This window comes from Cajanus cajan, chromosome 1 (assembly GCF_000230855.2).
Source record: "Cajanus cajan strain Asha chromosome 1, NIPB_CcT2T_4, whole genome shotgun sequence".
Taxonomy (NCBI): Eukaryota; Viridiplantae; Streptophyta; class Magnoliopsida; order Fabales; family Fabaceae; genus Cajanus; species Cajanus cajan.
Genome location: NC_138517.1, coordinates 4,012,783 through 4,026,602, shown reverse-complemented (window position 1 = coordinate 4,026,602; position 13,820 = coordinate 4,012,783). Strand labels below are relative to the sequence as shown.

At 33.3% G+C, this 13,820-nt stretch overlaps 2 protein-coding genes across 3 annotated transcripts; both read left to right on the top strand.

The window, feature by feature from the left end:
- The first annotated feature begins 379 nt into the window (after positions 1 to 379).
- Positions 380 to 3,375, top strand: LOC109799774 (Octicosapeptide/Phox/Bem1p family protein). The gene is made up of 2 exons (XM_020360396.3): positions 380 to 1,772; positions 2,039 to 3,375. The coding sequence occupies exons 1-2, from the start codon at positions 628 to 630 to the stop codon at positions 2,925 to 2,927; spliced, it is 2,034 nt and encodes a 677-aa protein (XP_020215985.1). The 5' UTR covers positions 380 to 627; the 3' UTR covers positions 2,928 to 3,375.
- Positions 3,376 to 7,212: 3,837 nt separating this feature from the next.
- Positions 7,213 to 12,321, top strand: LOC109801569 (uncharacterized). Of its 2 annotated transcripts, none has more exons than XM_083073123.1 (10): positions 7,213 to 7,626; positions 7,985 to 8,062; positions 8,409 to 8,715; positions 8,807 to 9,030; positions 9,194 to 9,296; positions 9,696 to 9,800; positions 9,910 to 10,080; positions 11,485 to 11,655; positions 11,948 to 12,048; positions 12,176 to 12,321. In XM_083073123.1, the coding sequence occupies exons 1-10, from the start codon at positions 7,357 to 7,359 to the stop codon at positions 12,233 to 12,235; spliced, it is 1,590 nt and encodes a 529-aa protein (XP_082929249.1). In that variant the 5' UTR covers positions 7,213 to 7,356; the 3' UTR covers positions 12,236 to 12,321. The 2 variants fall into 2 exon arrangements, with proteins under 2 accessions (XP_082929249.1, XP_020218268.1); XM_020362679.3 differs by having other exon boundaries at positions 7,215 to 7,626; positions 9,696 to 9,796; positions 9,906 to 10,080.
- Positions 12,322 to 13,820: the final 1,499 nt, after the last annotated feature.

Below are 13,820 nucleotides of genomic sequence, written 5' to 3'. Positions count from 1 at the left end.
GTGAAACAAAAGTGTTATTTTCCTTAAATCCTCCCCCATAGAAGGTGACATGCTTGAATAAATATTTTATGCATTACTCCATGACAAAATAAGCACTTAAATAATCCATAGGTGTACTACTCATTACATCAACCAACTCTCACTCATATGATAAAATAAAATAATGATATGGGTGTGGAATAGCATGCCAAGCCTTTAAGCATCTGAAAATAAAAATGAAAATAACCACCGCACCCCTGAATGTAAGCCAAAAGTTGAATTGAAGTGATCCTATGTCACTTTAGTTCTTTAAATCTTTGGCTGTTTTATTTTATTTTATTTTATCTTTATTTTGATCTTTGAAACTTCCCATGGAATGAATGGATTGGCAAAAGCTGGAAGGTACTAAAATACAGCTCCAAACAAGTTGTAACAGACAAGGCTCTAATTTACCAATGAGGTATGAGGTATCCTATATTGGTTGCTTTTTCACTCATAAAGCAACATTCCAAAGAAAAAGAAAGAATAAGTCCCACTAGCACCAACCTATAAGTAATAAGAATATCACCTCCACTAACTCTGTTTCTCCTCTGTTACCACTCTGCCCCAAAACAGAGCAAAAACAGAGGATCCATTCCACCACTCCTAATGGATCCACCACCCCCATCTGTCGCCATCATCGCCCCTACCACCACTCAAAAGACTTATTCTGACTCAGTAGAGTCTCTATCACCGCGTTCCCGCAACGTGGAAGTGGTTGCGGGAGCGTGGAATGATGAGACTCTACCGGTGGTTCCTGGCGCGAAGCTGCGGCTGATGTGCAGCTATGGTGGCCACATCATACCACGCCCTCATGACAAGTCCCTCTGCTATGTCGGCGGCGACACGAGGATTGTGGTGGTGGACCGCCACTCGTCGTTAAAAGACCTGTGTGCAAAGCTTTCTCGCACCATCCTCAATGGAAGACCCTTCACACTCAAGTACCAGCTTCCGAGTGAAGACCTTGATAGCCTCATCACTGTGACCACTGATGAAGATCTTGACAACATGGTGGAAGAGTACGATCGAATTGCCGCAAAAGGTTCGGCTTCTTCGCGGCTCAGGGTGTTCCTGTTCTTCACCAAACCTGAGGCCACGGTTTCAATGGGGTCACTTCTTGATGATGTCAAGTCAGAGACATGGTTTGTTGATGCACTCAATAACTCTGGAATGTTAAGCAGGGGGGTGTCAGATTCTGCTGCAGGGGATTCTTTTGTAAACCTTGATGGAGATGGTGTTGGTGTTAGTGCTAGTGGTTCAAGCAACAACTTGGAGGCTTTGCCTGATGCTAACAACAAGGCTAAGAATTTGCCTGAAGTGGTGCAAGTGCAATCAACTCCTGGTTCACCTATGATGGAGAACAGTGCTTCTTCTCCTTCTTTCTCTCCTTCTATGGCTAATCTGCCTCCGATTCGGGTTCGGGTTGATGACAATGGTAGTAGGCTTCAGCAAGAGAACAAGGTTGGGGTGATGGTGGAGGAGCAGTTTGCTCAGATGACAATTGCAAGTGGAGTAAAGCCAGATGATGGGTTGGTGAATGTTGTTTCTTCTGCAATGGCTGTGCCTCCAATTCCTGCATCAGTGACTATGACATCAGTTGGGGTAGCTACCACCAGTGATACTGTGATGAATCGAGTTGTATCTGATGATGAGAGACCAGATCACGTGTTTAGGAAGCCCCCTTTACCATTGCAACTTGTGCAGCCAAAGACTAGTGGTGGTTTGAGTTTGCCTTCTCCTGATTCAGTAACAAGGTGTGTGATTTCTATCATATTAGTATATTACCCTTTTTTGGTATGTTTTATAACCATATATTATGAAATATCCATTAAGTTCACTGATAACTAATTTTAGAGAATCTGACCAATCTGCTTTAGTTGGGAACCATGTTTCTGTCTTTACCTTTTCCTGTTGTGAATATAGTGGTTTTTAAGTTAAAAAACATGCTTAAAATTTTTACTTTTGGTGATGTGATGATAATATGAATTTTGAAAGTGTTGGTTTTGGTTAATGTTTCCAGTGATAGTAGTATTGCATCTGCAAATTCATTCTCCAAGACTGTGTACTATCAAGACCAAGTCCAAGCCACACTACTAGACAACAACAAAGCTGTTTTTTTACCAAATGCCAAGAGTGAAATATCTGATCAGGTGGTTCAGGTCTCTGGACAAGTTCATGATTCTGGCTACATGTTACCCCCACAGGTGGATCAAACCAAGCAACTCCATCAGCAGAAGCCATTGGCCCATGCCAGCACTCATTACATCCACCACACTGCAGCCACAGTTCCAGTGCCAGTTTCATCATACTACCCAGTCTATGCCCCACCACCACAACAACAACTTCACCCTCCAATTGGTCAACAACAGTACCCAGTTTATGTGATGCCTGTTGGGCCTACACAGCCATACAACATGGCCTTGCAGCCCAATATAGGTGACCCAAATGTGGTAAGGCCACTAATGCCACAAAGTGCTGTTAGTGTTACCTCAGCAGCATACAAGGATGGTACTCCACCTATCTACCCCACCAAGTCAGTTACCCCCCCAACTATACCTGAGGTGACTCCAAGTGTTTACAAGGCTCCTCCTGTGGCATCAAATCCTGCATATGCTCCAATACCCGCCAACCAATTTCAGCCACAGTATGTGGGTTTGCCTCAGTTCCATCATCCACCACAGTCCATTGCTGTGGCTCCCTCTAGTACTACTAATTATGGTTATGAATATGGTGGCCATGTGCAAGAACAAGCATACTACACACAACATCAACTAACTACGACTGCTCCATTGCTTCCTCAGTACCAATCCATGACCCCAGCTGCAGCTGCTGCAGCACTATCAGATGCTTCAAGTCAATATCCTGCAGACAACATTCAGCAGCCAAATAGAGCATCACAGCCAGTATAAGTTAAAATGCAGAATAAAATGAATTAGTTTGGAGGCAGAAATTATTAGGTAGTCCAAGATCACCAAGGGTTTACGGTTTCAATCAATCACTATATGACATGCATTTAAGTTTTTCAATTTATGAGAAAAATTAATAATACTTAATTATATGTTACGTAGAGATTGATTAGAGACTATGTGATCTAGAACTACCTAATAATTTCTCATTTGGATGAGGCACATTGGAGAGGAATGGGGTGAGTGGTGATTGGACTTTACTTTCATTTTTTAACAATGAACATATGGAGCCTACTTTCTAAAAACAAAATAAGGACTAAATCATAGGTATTTTTTTTCTTCTTTTTATCTGTACTGAAAAGAATGACATGTAAGATCATATTTTGCAAACTTAGCTTTTATGGTCATCAAAGTTACTCAGTTGAATAAAGCAAGTTGTTACCGTTAGCTATATTGTGGGACCTCTTATAATGCTTTTCTTTTCAAAATTTGGTATATTATTTTAGACTTGAAGTCACTTGACAGTTTATTTGTTTTCTTCTGATTAACAAAACCAACGATCAGATTCAGATTGTAATTCAGCCTTATGATTATCTATACGCTTTGTCTTGTTTTGAGCATCAGATCTCAGATAAGGCATGCTCAGTACTACGTGAAAGTGGTTCGAGTAATTTAATAAAGACATTAGCCAAAAGGAAAATGGCTAGGTGGAATTGTGGATAATATCAAAAGGGCTTGTCATTGAAATCTCTATATTGGCTTAGCAGCACTTGTTCTTTAACAGATGGTTTTATAAAGATGGCTAGTGAAAGATTGGTCTGTTATGAAATTATGTGTCACAAGTCTAAAGCTTTTTCAAGTCGTAATCATTGAAGGGCTTTGTCTTTTTTACACAAGCATTGCTACAGAATTAATAGACGTGATGGTGCAAGTTTCACTATGTTCTCACATTTATTATTGCCATTTTATATATATATATGAATACAAAGGAGAATCTATGAACATGCATGCAACGTGCATAAGATCTAGCTGTAGTTCAAGATCTACAGACTAGAACGCGCAGTTTTCACTGACAACTTTGAAACCTGAATTAGGACGTGCCTCTGTCTTTTATAATATATTTTATTGCAAGCATAAACTTTAACGAGATATGACAAATTAACTCTCGTGATCCAGTAGTTTTAAGACTTATTTAGTACTCTTAGAATAATTTTTATAGTGTTAAAACAATGTTTTACCAACAAAAATATTTTTTATGATCACATATTACTTTTATCAGTTTTGATATACTCTATAAATCATGTTCATATATTAAAAAAAAAAGAAGAAAAAACTGAGATACTACATTAATTGCAGCATCTTCTGCAATTTGTTGGTGAAATATGGAGACATTTTGTTACGAGACTTTTGGCATATATGAAAAGAAGAGAGGTATGGGGGTTAGTTACATCCATTTCATGATATGGCAAGTTAAACCAAACACTCTAATGTGAGAGGTTCATTCAAATTAGCATTACTGTTTAGCATGCTACGGGACGTGAGATTAGGCTTTTCTTGATATGACTTGGCACTCTTTGCTTCGTTATTAAGTCACTTGTCTTCTCAATTCCCATATAAGTTTAATCAACAGACGTAAAAAACAACATAACATTATATGATACGTTTTCATTACAAAGCAGCGACATAACCACTTAGGAAATTTATCCAAGTTTTATGGGAGTTGCTGTGACTGTGATATAAGCAGGCATACTTGTAAAACATTGATTAAATGCTGATTTTATCACAAAGGTTTTAAATTTAATAAACTGGTCTAAATACATGGAACTCCTCCAACTATAGATGAGATTTAAGAAAACTCTTAAATATTGAATAACATTTATACCTATATATAGAGAATACATTGATTTGTAAATATTTTTTTTCTTCACATTTTTTTATAATAATTTTACTCTTAAATCTTTAAATAATAAAAAATAATATTATAAGTTATTTTTATTCTTACCATTCAAATAAATTAATTATCTGTAACCATTCAAATTTTCAAATTGTTAACCTCTAATTTTATTATTTAATTTCAATTCTTTTATTTTATTTTAAATCTTTAAATAAAATATAAAACATAAAGTGTCTTGATCCACTAATACTTATTAAAGAAAGAAAAATGCTAAATTTTCCTAATTTGGATTCCGAATCATCCTCTGAACAGTTAAATATTTTAAAATGTCAAATATGAAGGTTAACCAACATGAAATTTTTTAAGCATTCGGAAAAAATTTCGGACGATTGTTTCTGAGTATATAGCATCTGTCTTAAAAAAAATGGCTACTAGAGTGATTTCCAAATTTTGTTCTTTAGGATTATTGGCTTCTCAGAACTAGTTGTAATCCAAATTTTTATGCATCATCTTTAATCATACAGTATTGTCATTACAACTTAACATACACAACTTTAAAATTGTTATCCTTTTTTAATTTGGTTTCAAAAATTCCGAATCATTTTATATATTATATTTATAGGTGCAATCTAACCGTTAAATTTTTTTTTTCAAAATCTTTTTACGATTTATTCTTTATTTACTCAATTTACATCTTTATAGTGTATTTAGATAAGAAATTTAAATAAAATAACTCATTTGTTTGAAAAATTTTAAATTCTTTAAAGTGAAATATCTTGTTTGAATAAAAAATTTATAAAAAATTTGAAATTTAAGTATTTTTGAAATTCTTTGAAATAGTAGAATTTCAAATTCTCTCGAAAAAGTAAGAATTTGAAACTTTTCGTATTTTTTTCTTCTTATTTCACTTATATATTTTATCTCATCTTTTATCTCTTCATATTTTTAATTATTGAATATTCAAAAATATTTTTAAAATTATTAAATATTATCTAATATTAAATTTTAAAATTATTAAATATTTAAAAATTAGTTAATATTTATTTTTATAAAATTTAATTTAAAAATTTTAACATATAAATATATCTTTAAAATCAATTTTATCATGGTAGAATCAAATTATCATATCTAATTTAATAATTCAAAATTTGAAAATTTTGACTTGATTTATCTAAATAATATATTTTAAAAATAATAATAATTGAAATAAAAGTAATTCAAATATAAAAAAATTTAAATTTCTTAAATTTATAAAAATTTTCATTCAAACATTTGAAGGTGAGTACCTAATTAAACACATGAAACAACACCTTCCGTTGGATTCAGAAATTAATGAAGTGAAGTTTTATAGGTAAAGTTATTAGGTCGATATCTCTCATACAAGGCTTTAGCCAAAAATAGGCATGCAGAGCAGAAAGACAATCACAAACAAACTAGTGGCAAATTAGAGCTATTAGAATTAAGGATAGACTTCATAAATCTTCTTTCAATTAATGGTCCACTGGTTTCCATAATTCATTCCTAACAAATTAACAAACTCACCGTTAACGTTTATCGTCTATAAAGTGGATAAGTTTTAGGACCCACTAATCTGTGAAAATGTATCCTCACAAAAAAAAAAAATTTCTCATCATTTCTTAAAGTTTTTGAAAAAAATAATAAAATAAATTGATGCATATTTTAGGATGAGTTATATTTATATTTTTAAAACTTTAATAATGGAGGAAATATAAATAAAAGAAAATGAAGAGATCCTAACTCCCCCACCTAGCCCTTAACAAATTTTCTTTTTGAATGTGCAATTTTTATCTTCAAAAAAATCTCATTGCAAGTTTTGATTCATCTGATTTTTAGAATTAAATAATGTTGATTTATGTTTAACATGTCATAAAAAAAATCAATCTTTGTATATGAAACATAAATCTCTATTTTATGAGAATATTTTTAGAATTTTTTTTTTTCGACGAGAGAATATTTTAGAATATGAGTGACATTATTTAATAGATAGTTATAACTAGTTATGATTCAAAAATTTTAGATAATAAAAACAAACATTAAACATGTAATTTTACATTTTTTTAAATATAAATATACATAGTACATCACAATTACTTTATTTCAAATTTTGAAATATCGAATAATTTTTTTTATCACACTTATTCTTAATTTAATTGGTTGTATTTGATGTTCAAATCTGGAAGTTACGATTTTAAATATTACATTTGGTTAAAAAAAATCTTAAAACTAATAACTTTAATGCAATTAAAGTCTTAATTTAATTATTTAATTTATTATTTATTTTAAACAAATAATAATTATACATAAATTTTATATGTGAATTTAATTTCTTTATCGTACAAGCATTCAAATCCACTTACATTACATCTCTTACACGCCTTCAGCAACTTAGACAACCCATTAATGGTTCCTCTTCCTTCTTATCTTCATGTAGAGCCGTTTACAACAAACATTTACAATAACAAAACAAAAACAAAATAAAAATAAAGTGTTCTGTCAAAATATTAAAGTAAAATAAAAATGCTTCTTAACCATATCGGCGCCGGATGCTGTTGGGTCGGCCCTCCACGACCCGACCCGAATCACAAAACCCGAATGGTCCCCGCTAGTTTTCGCCGCCGGCGGGTGTTGCCGCCGTGTCCGGCGAGGACTGCGGCGTTGAAAGGCGTACGAATGGAGAAGAGAGGCGAGAAGCGGCGATCGATATGCACCGCCGACGAGCTTCACCGCGTCTCAGTTTCGAACTCCGATTGGAAGCTCGCTCTTTGGCGCTACCTTCCTTCTCCTGAGGTTACCCTTTTCACAAGTTCTCAACTTTTTGTTTCTGTAAATACCCTTTGGACAATGCTATGATATATAGCTTCTGGGTATCTTTGATTCCCTCATTTTTATCGATAATCATAATAAAGTCTTCACTTTTCGCATATACTTTTTTTATCAGTAGGAGTTTAACAAGTCAGAACCTGGGATCCTGTTACCTGTACATGTTATCCCAATCCCCACTTTTTATATAAGTGTTTGGGTGAATGCTCGTAAAGTTGATTTTGTTTTGGATGATTTATTGTGTAACTAATCATGCATCACGTTAGTTTTCAAGATTCAACGGTGTTGCTGTTAAAAACAAAAAGCCTCTGCATGTATTTTGCAGGCCCCAGTGAGGAATCACCCGCTTTTGTTGTTGTCAGGAGTTGCCACCAATGCAATTGGCTATGATCTCTCTCCTGAGGTGAGTTTGTCTCCATCGAAAAGTCAAAGGATTTTGTTTTGGAATGGCTATGATGCAGATTCTGCACCCATTAAACATTACTTTCATAGTTCCACGTTTTCATTTTGTTGGATTTTGAGTAGAGTTGTTTGTGCCCTTAAATTTAAATCTTAAGTTTGTTTATTTGTGACAATAATTCCTTAGAATTTGGTTTCTAACCGAGCCTAATGGCAGAACGTAATTCATGTAGCTGACCTCATGTAGTGTGATAAGACTTTGTTGTTGTTAGTTATTTGTGACAATAGTTTGTTCTAGTCTAGGGTCAATTTTGAAGGATGTGTGATGAGTGCATGTCGTTTATGTTCAGTCTTCATTTGCTCGGTACATGTCAGCGCAAGGTTTTGATACATGGACTCTCGAGGTTCGAGGTGCTGGGTTGAGCACACTTGGAGATAGGGTGGAGGAAGATGAGTGCCTCAAGAATTTTTCTGAGATTGATTCTGCTATTAATAATGACATTGGTGAAAGCAGCGCTGCTTTTGCATCAGAAGTTCGTCAAAAGAAAAGGGGAGGATCAGAGGCTATAACTAAATCTGAGGAAATGCGGTTCACAGTGAGGTTCAAGGAGATTTTTAAAAGTATGTCTGAAAGGCTTGCAGGCTTTCTCAATAGAGGTTAGTGACGTGTTCTTAGGAACATGTCTTTTTTTTATCATTATATGATATGATTATATGAACAGCTAATATGAAAATTAATATTTTTCAGACTCTTTGGATGAAGGAAAGGACTCTGCATTTGTTAGTCAAATCAAGGATCTTAATCGGAGACTTCGAGCTATTATTGAAGGTCAACAGTCATTCCCAGCACAGCTTTCAGAATTGCAAGATCGTTTTGCTGCCACTCTAGAAGAGTTTCAGAAACAGTATGAGCTGATTGTCAAGTGCGATTGGGACTTTGACCATTATCTGGAAGAGGATATACCTGCTGCGGTGAGGTGACATTCCTTTGTGATAATTTAGCAAGATCTGCTCTTTTATCTCTATTTACTTTGGTGTTATTTTAATGTTTTTGTTCCACTTAATAGACATAATTTTTTTTGGATGATCTCATTAAATGTTTCTCAATTGTTGGTTTTATACATCCATACATTAGATGGAGTACATAAAGGCTCAGTGCCAACCAAGGGATGGAAAATTGCTGGCGATTGGTCACTCAATGGGGGGTATCTTGTTGTATGCAAAGCTTTCACGTTGTTGTAAGTCTCACAGATCTGCTGTTTTATTTCACATTTTTCACGCATCTAATTCAGTGCCCATCATTTGAAGGGCAGTTGAGCATCTATTATTATTCCCATTCCTTTTTTATTCAGAGCAACATATTTGCAACTTAATTATTTCACACATCACTATTTATTGAATACCCAAAAAAATATTTTTAGTTGTTTTACCGCAACCAATGTGGATGGTTTTTATCTCTTGCCAAGCATGTTATCCCCCTCCGATTCAGTGTGAAAATTTCAGGATAGCTTGAGATCTTATGTGGAAATAAGCCACATTGTTGTGAATTGTGATAAGTGTAGGACCATTTGTAAATTATTTATAGGAATCAATGTGTTGATCAATATTTCTTCTTTTCTACATAAATTATATGTCAGGTTTTGATGGAAAGGATTCTGGGTTGGCATCTATTGTTACTTTGGCGTCATCACTGGACTATACCCCTTCAAGATCATCTCTCAAGTTGCTTTTACCCCTGGCAAGTGTTAAAAGAAAATGATTGTGTGATGACAAGTTTTTATTTATTTGTTCCATGCCAGTGATATGTCTCTAAGCTATATAGGTAATAAGAAACTATGTATTTGCAGGTAGAACCTACTCAGGCTTTGAACATTCCTGTTATTCCAGTTGGGCCATTGATGGCTACTGCTTACCCTCTTGCAAGCTATCCTCCATATGTATTATCTTGGTTAAATTCTCAGATTTCAGCTCAAGATATGATGGATCAAAAGCTATTTGAGAAGCTTGTTTTGAACAACTTTGGTAAGTTCCATTTTTTTTCCTCAGGCAACTTTTTGTACAGACTACAGAGTGCCTTTCAACAAAATATCTATGCACATTTTTAGCAAAAACTTCCTTATGAAACTGTACATAGTAGGATGTCAGGGAGTTTAATTGAGAAGTATACTGGTACATCTAAAATAAATTAAGATGTGATCCATGTCCCGCAGCTTATTGCAAATATCAGTCAGCAGCCTTTCAATTCTTCAGTGTGCAGTGTGCTATACAATCTGTGCAACAGTCTTCACTATATACTTTTTAGACTTAAATATGTTTTTAATACTTCAAATTTAAGATAAATTTGTTTTTAGCTTCTCAAATTTGAAACTGATCTTTTTAGTCATGTAATTTCAAAAAAATCTTGTTTTTGGTCCTTATATTCAATTTCATTTAGGGAATCGTCAAATATTGTCGTATAAAATCTACCTACTAGTGTCTTTGTCAATGAAAACATAATATTAAATTCAGTTGATGTTGCATAACTGTCTTAATTTGTCACTTTTAGTTGTGTTATTAGTGATTTAAGAGACTAAAACAAGATTTTTGAAAATTATAGGAACTAAAAAGAACAACTTTAAATTTAAGGAACCAAAAATAAATTTATCCTAAATTTGAGAGACTAAAAATATATTTAAACCAACTTTTTATCATAAACAGTTGTGAATGCATCAGTTTAACTAATTTGTGTAGCTAGAGTCCTCTTCCTCCTTTTGATAACGTTGAAGCTTAATGATATAATTAATTGAAGTGTACTACAACGTCCACTGGATCTTCCATTTACCAAGTTCGAGTTTCAATTCTATCTAGTTAATGCTAACATTAAGATGTCTTACATTGACTAAGAATATGATTAGAACACTCCTTATAAGACTTCAGGCAATCCTCGTCCTTCAAGTTAACTTTTGGAAGTGAATTGGCCCAATCAGTTTTGAATATAGTGTTAGGGTCTCTCTAGTCTTGATGTTAGACTGCCTGTAAATGTTTAATCTTGCAAATTTTATGCACCAGATGTCTAGTCCTAGGCATAAGGATGTATGTTAAGATGTCCTACATTGGATAGGAATATGACCAAAATACTCCTTATAACACTTGGACAATCCTTCTCCTTAGAGTTAGCTTTTAGTCTAGGATGCTAAATTATTAGTTGATCTTGCAGTCCTATGTAAATGCCATTCTTGTTACCAAATCCATACATTGAAAAGCACTAACTTGTTAGTTTGGGTTTTTGTTTTCTGTCATAGATAAATGTCAGATCTTTCTGGCTATGATTTGGATATTCTGCAGCTTCTTATATAGTGTAATCTATGTATGCTCTTTCAAATTTTTTTCTCAAACAAACTTTCAGTTATTCCACTATACTATTGACAACCTGACCATAATTGACAGGTACCGTGCCTTCTAAGCTTCTCTTGCAGTTAAGAACAGTTTTCCAAGAAGGTGGTTTACGTGACAGGAGCGGAACATTCTTCTACAAGGATCATATCTACAAAAGTAAGGTTCCTGTTTTAGCGGTTGCTGGTGACCAAGACTTAATCTGCCCTCCTGAAGCTGTATATGGTATTAAAACTATACTAGTCTATCCTTTAAAGAAAAATGTTAACAATATATTTTCTAACACTTTTTCTGACACACTCTTTTATTAGGTGAAATTCATCTGAGTCTCACTTCGATAGGTCCAATTCTCAAACTAGTGAGACTCGCATGAAATTCAACTAATAAAAATGAGTATGTTAAGAAAAGAGTGTTAGAGAGAATCTTGTCAGGACTCCTCATTCTTTAAATGCTTTACTCTTTTCAAAGCAAAAGTAATTTAGCTTTTATGATGAGTATGATTATAAATGTGAAGCAGAAACGGTAAAGCTTATTCCTGAAGAATTGGTTACATACAAAGTCTTTGGAGAGCCTGATGGTCCACACTATGCCCACTATGACTTAGTGGGTGGTCGTCTGGTATGATTATTCCAATTATTATTTTATTGAAGGAGTTGCAACTTACAAGCATACATATTTGAATCAAATTGATATTTTTCGATCAATGGATTTTCTCAACTTAGTCACTTTACGCTCCATATTGCAGGCAGCAGATCAACTGTATCCATGTATAACTGAATTTCTCATTTATCATGACATGGATTAGTCCATTGATATCTTTAAATGCCTCAATTCTTTTGTACAAGAACGCTAGATGAAAATCTTCATAGAGTACACCCCTACACCCTACAATATCCTGTCAATATATATATATATATGCATAAACTGTGATAATACTCAAGTTCCTGTATATAGTGAAAGACAATGTATACGTATAGTTTTAAATAGAGTATACAAGGTTACAGTAAAATTATGGGAAGATTGCCCTATATCGTTCTGATTTTAACAGGGTGCCAGAAAGTATATAATGTGGTCATGTTTGAATAAACTTTTTCAATAGGCATAGGCACTAGAAGAAAATAAAAAATAAAAAATGAACAAGTCTTTTCTTGTAAGTTAAAATTAATTTATGTAGACGTTCCTCCATTTAACTTTATCAAAAACTTCGGCCTGAGTTGATTTCAATTTGAGAAATGTTTACTTCATTTTAATTTTTTAATTTTTTTCTCTTATAATTGTTATCAGAAAAGTTAATTCAAATAAGGCTTGGGAATCACGTGGTATTTCTAATTACATTACAAGATTTTATGAACTAACTGAAGTGAGGTTGCCATGAACTTTGCAATTTTACCATTTTTTTTTCTTTTGTAAATGTTATGGATGTACCACGTTTCCACTTCCCAAGTTTTTAACCTATAAAAATGCTTTTGTGCTTCGGTGTCAAACAAGTCACACGTGAGTTCTTTTTCTTAATCTTGAAAGCAAATTTTATTAATGTGACATCGCAATCACACATGGTTTTATCTATAAGTATTTTACAAATAGGATAAGACTCGTCATATTTGCGCAGAGGAAGAAAAAAAAACAGAGTTATAGTCGCTTTCGTTCATGATACTAATAAGTACACTGTTACATTAGTTCCTCAATCCATAGAAATGTTAAATAAATTTCTAAATTTAATTACTTAATATTATTATAGTTCTTAAATATGTTTCAATTTATTATTTTAGTTAAATAAATTAATCTAATTGTTAATTCTATACTTTTACGTTTTTTTTCTTAATTTTCTTTGACTCGAGATTAATATCAGTGTTTTCTAAATTCAGCAGCCAAATGACTATTTAGTAAATAAATAAATAAAAAAGAAGCCAGTTTTTAGCTTGAAGTAACCAATCATTTGCAATTCTATCTTTCAGCTAGAAGAATATCAATGACTTGGCATCTTATATGGTGGAGGCCAACACAACAGGCATTGCGGCTAGAAGAGTGTATTACACTTCCTGCTAAAGTACATGTGAAACTCTACCCTACAATCATAAGGCCACTTTTAAAAGAAACTCTAAAATAAAGAAAAACCCACTAAAGAAGGATAACAAATGCAAAAGATATGCATATGAGAGAATCTTATCAAGAAGAACAAACTCAAGATTTAGCCAATTTGAGTAATTTAAAAAAATGAGATAAACGTAAAATTATTTTTAACTCTACATCTTGACAATAAAATTTGGAAATAGCCTTTTCTTTTTTAAGAAATAATCCTCTTTCAAAAATTCTCCAAAAATGTTTTAAAAAAATTCAAAATAGATCAATCAATCTAAAAATGTTTATCCTTCTTGGTACTTTCATTTGTA

What these genes read in the sequence shown, in the direction of transcription:
- LOC109799774 (XM_020360396.3), top strand. Translation starts at nt 628, where the DNA reads ATGGATCCACCACCCCCATCTGTCGCCATCATCGCCCCTACCACCACT. An exon ending in TCTCCTGATTCAGTAACAAG is followed by an intron (nt 1,773 to 2,038) that starts GTGTGTGATTTC and finishes TAATGTTTCCAG; the next exon opens with TGATAGTAGTATTGCATCTG.
- LOC109801569 (XM_083073123.1), top strand. Translation starts at nt 7,357, where the DNA reads ATGCTTCTTAACCATATCGGCGCCGGATGCTGTTGGGTCGGCCCTCCA. An exon ending in GCTACCTTCCTTCTCCTGAG is followed by an intron (nt 7,627 to 7,984) that starts GTTACCCTTTTC and finishes TGTATTTTGCAG; the next exon opens with GCCCCAGTGAGGAATCACCC. An exon ending in GCTATGATCTCTCTCCTGAG is followed by an intron (nt 8,063 to 8,408) that starts GTGAGTTTGTCT and finishes GTTTATGTTCAG; the next exon opens with TCTTCATTTGCTCGGTACAT.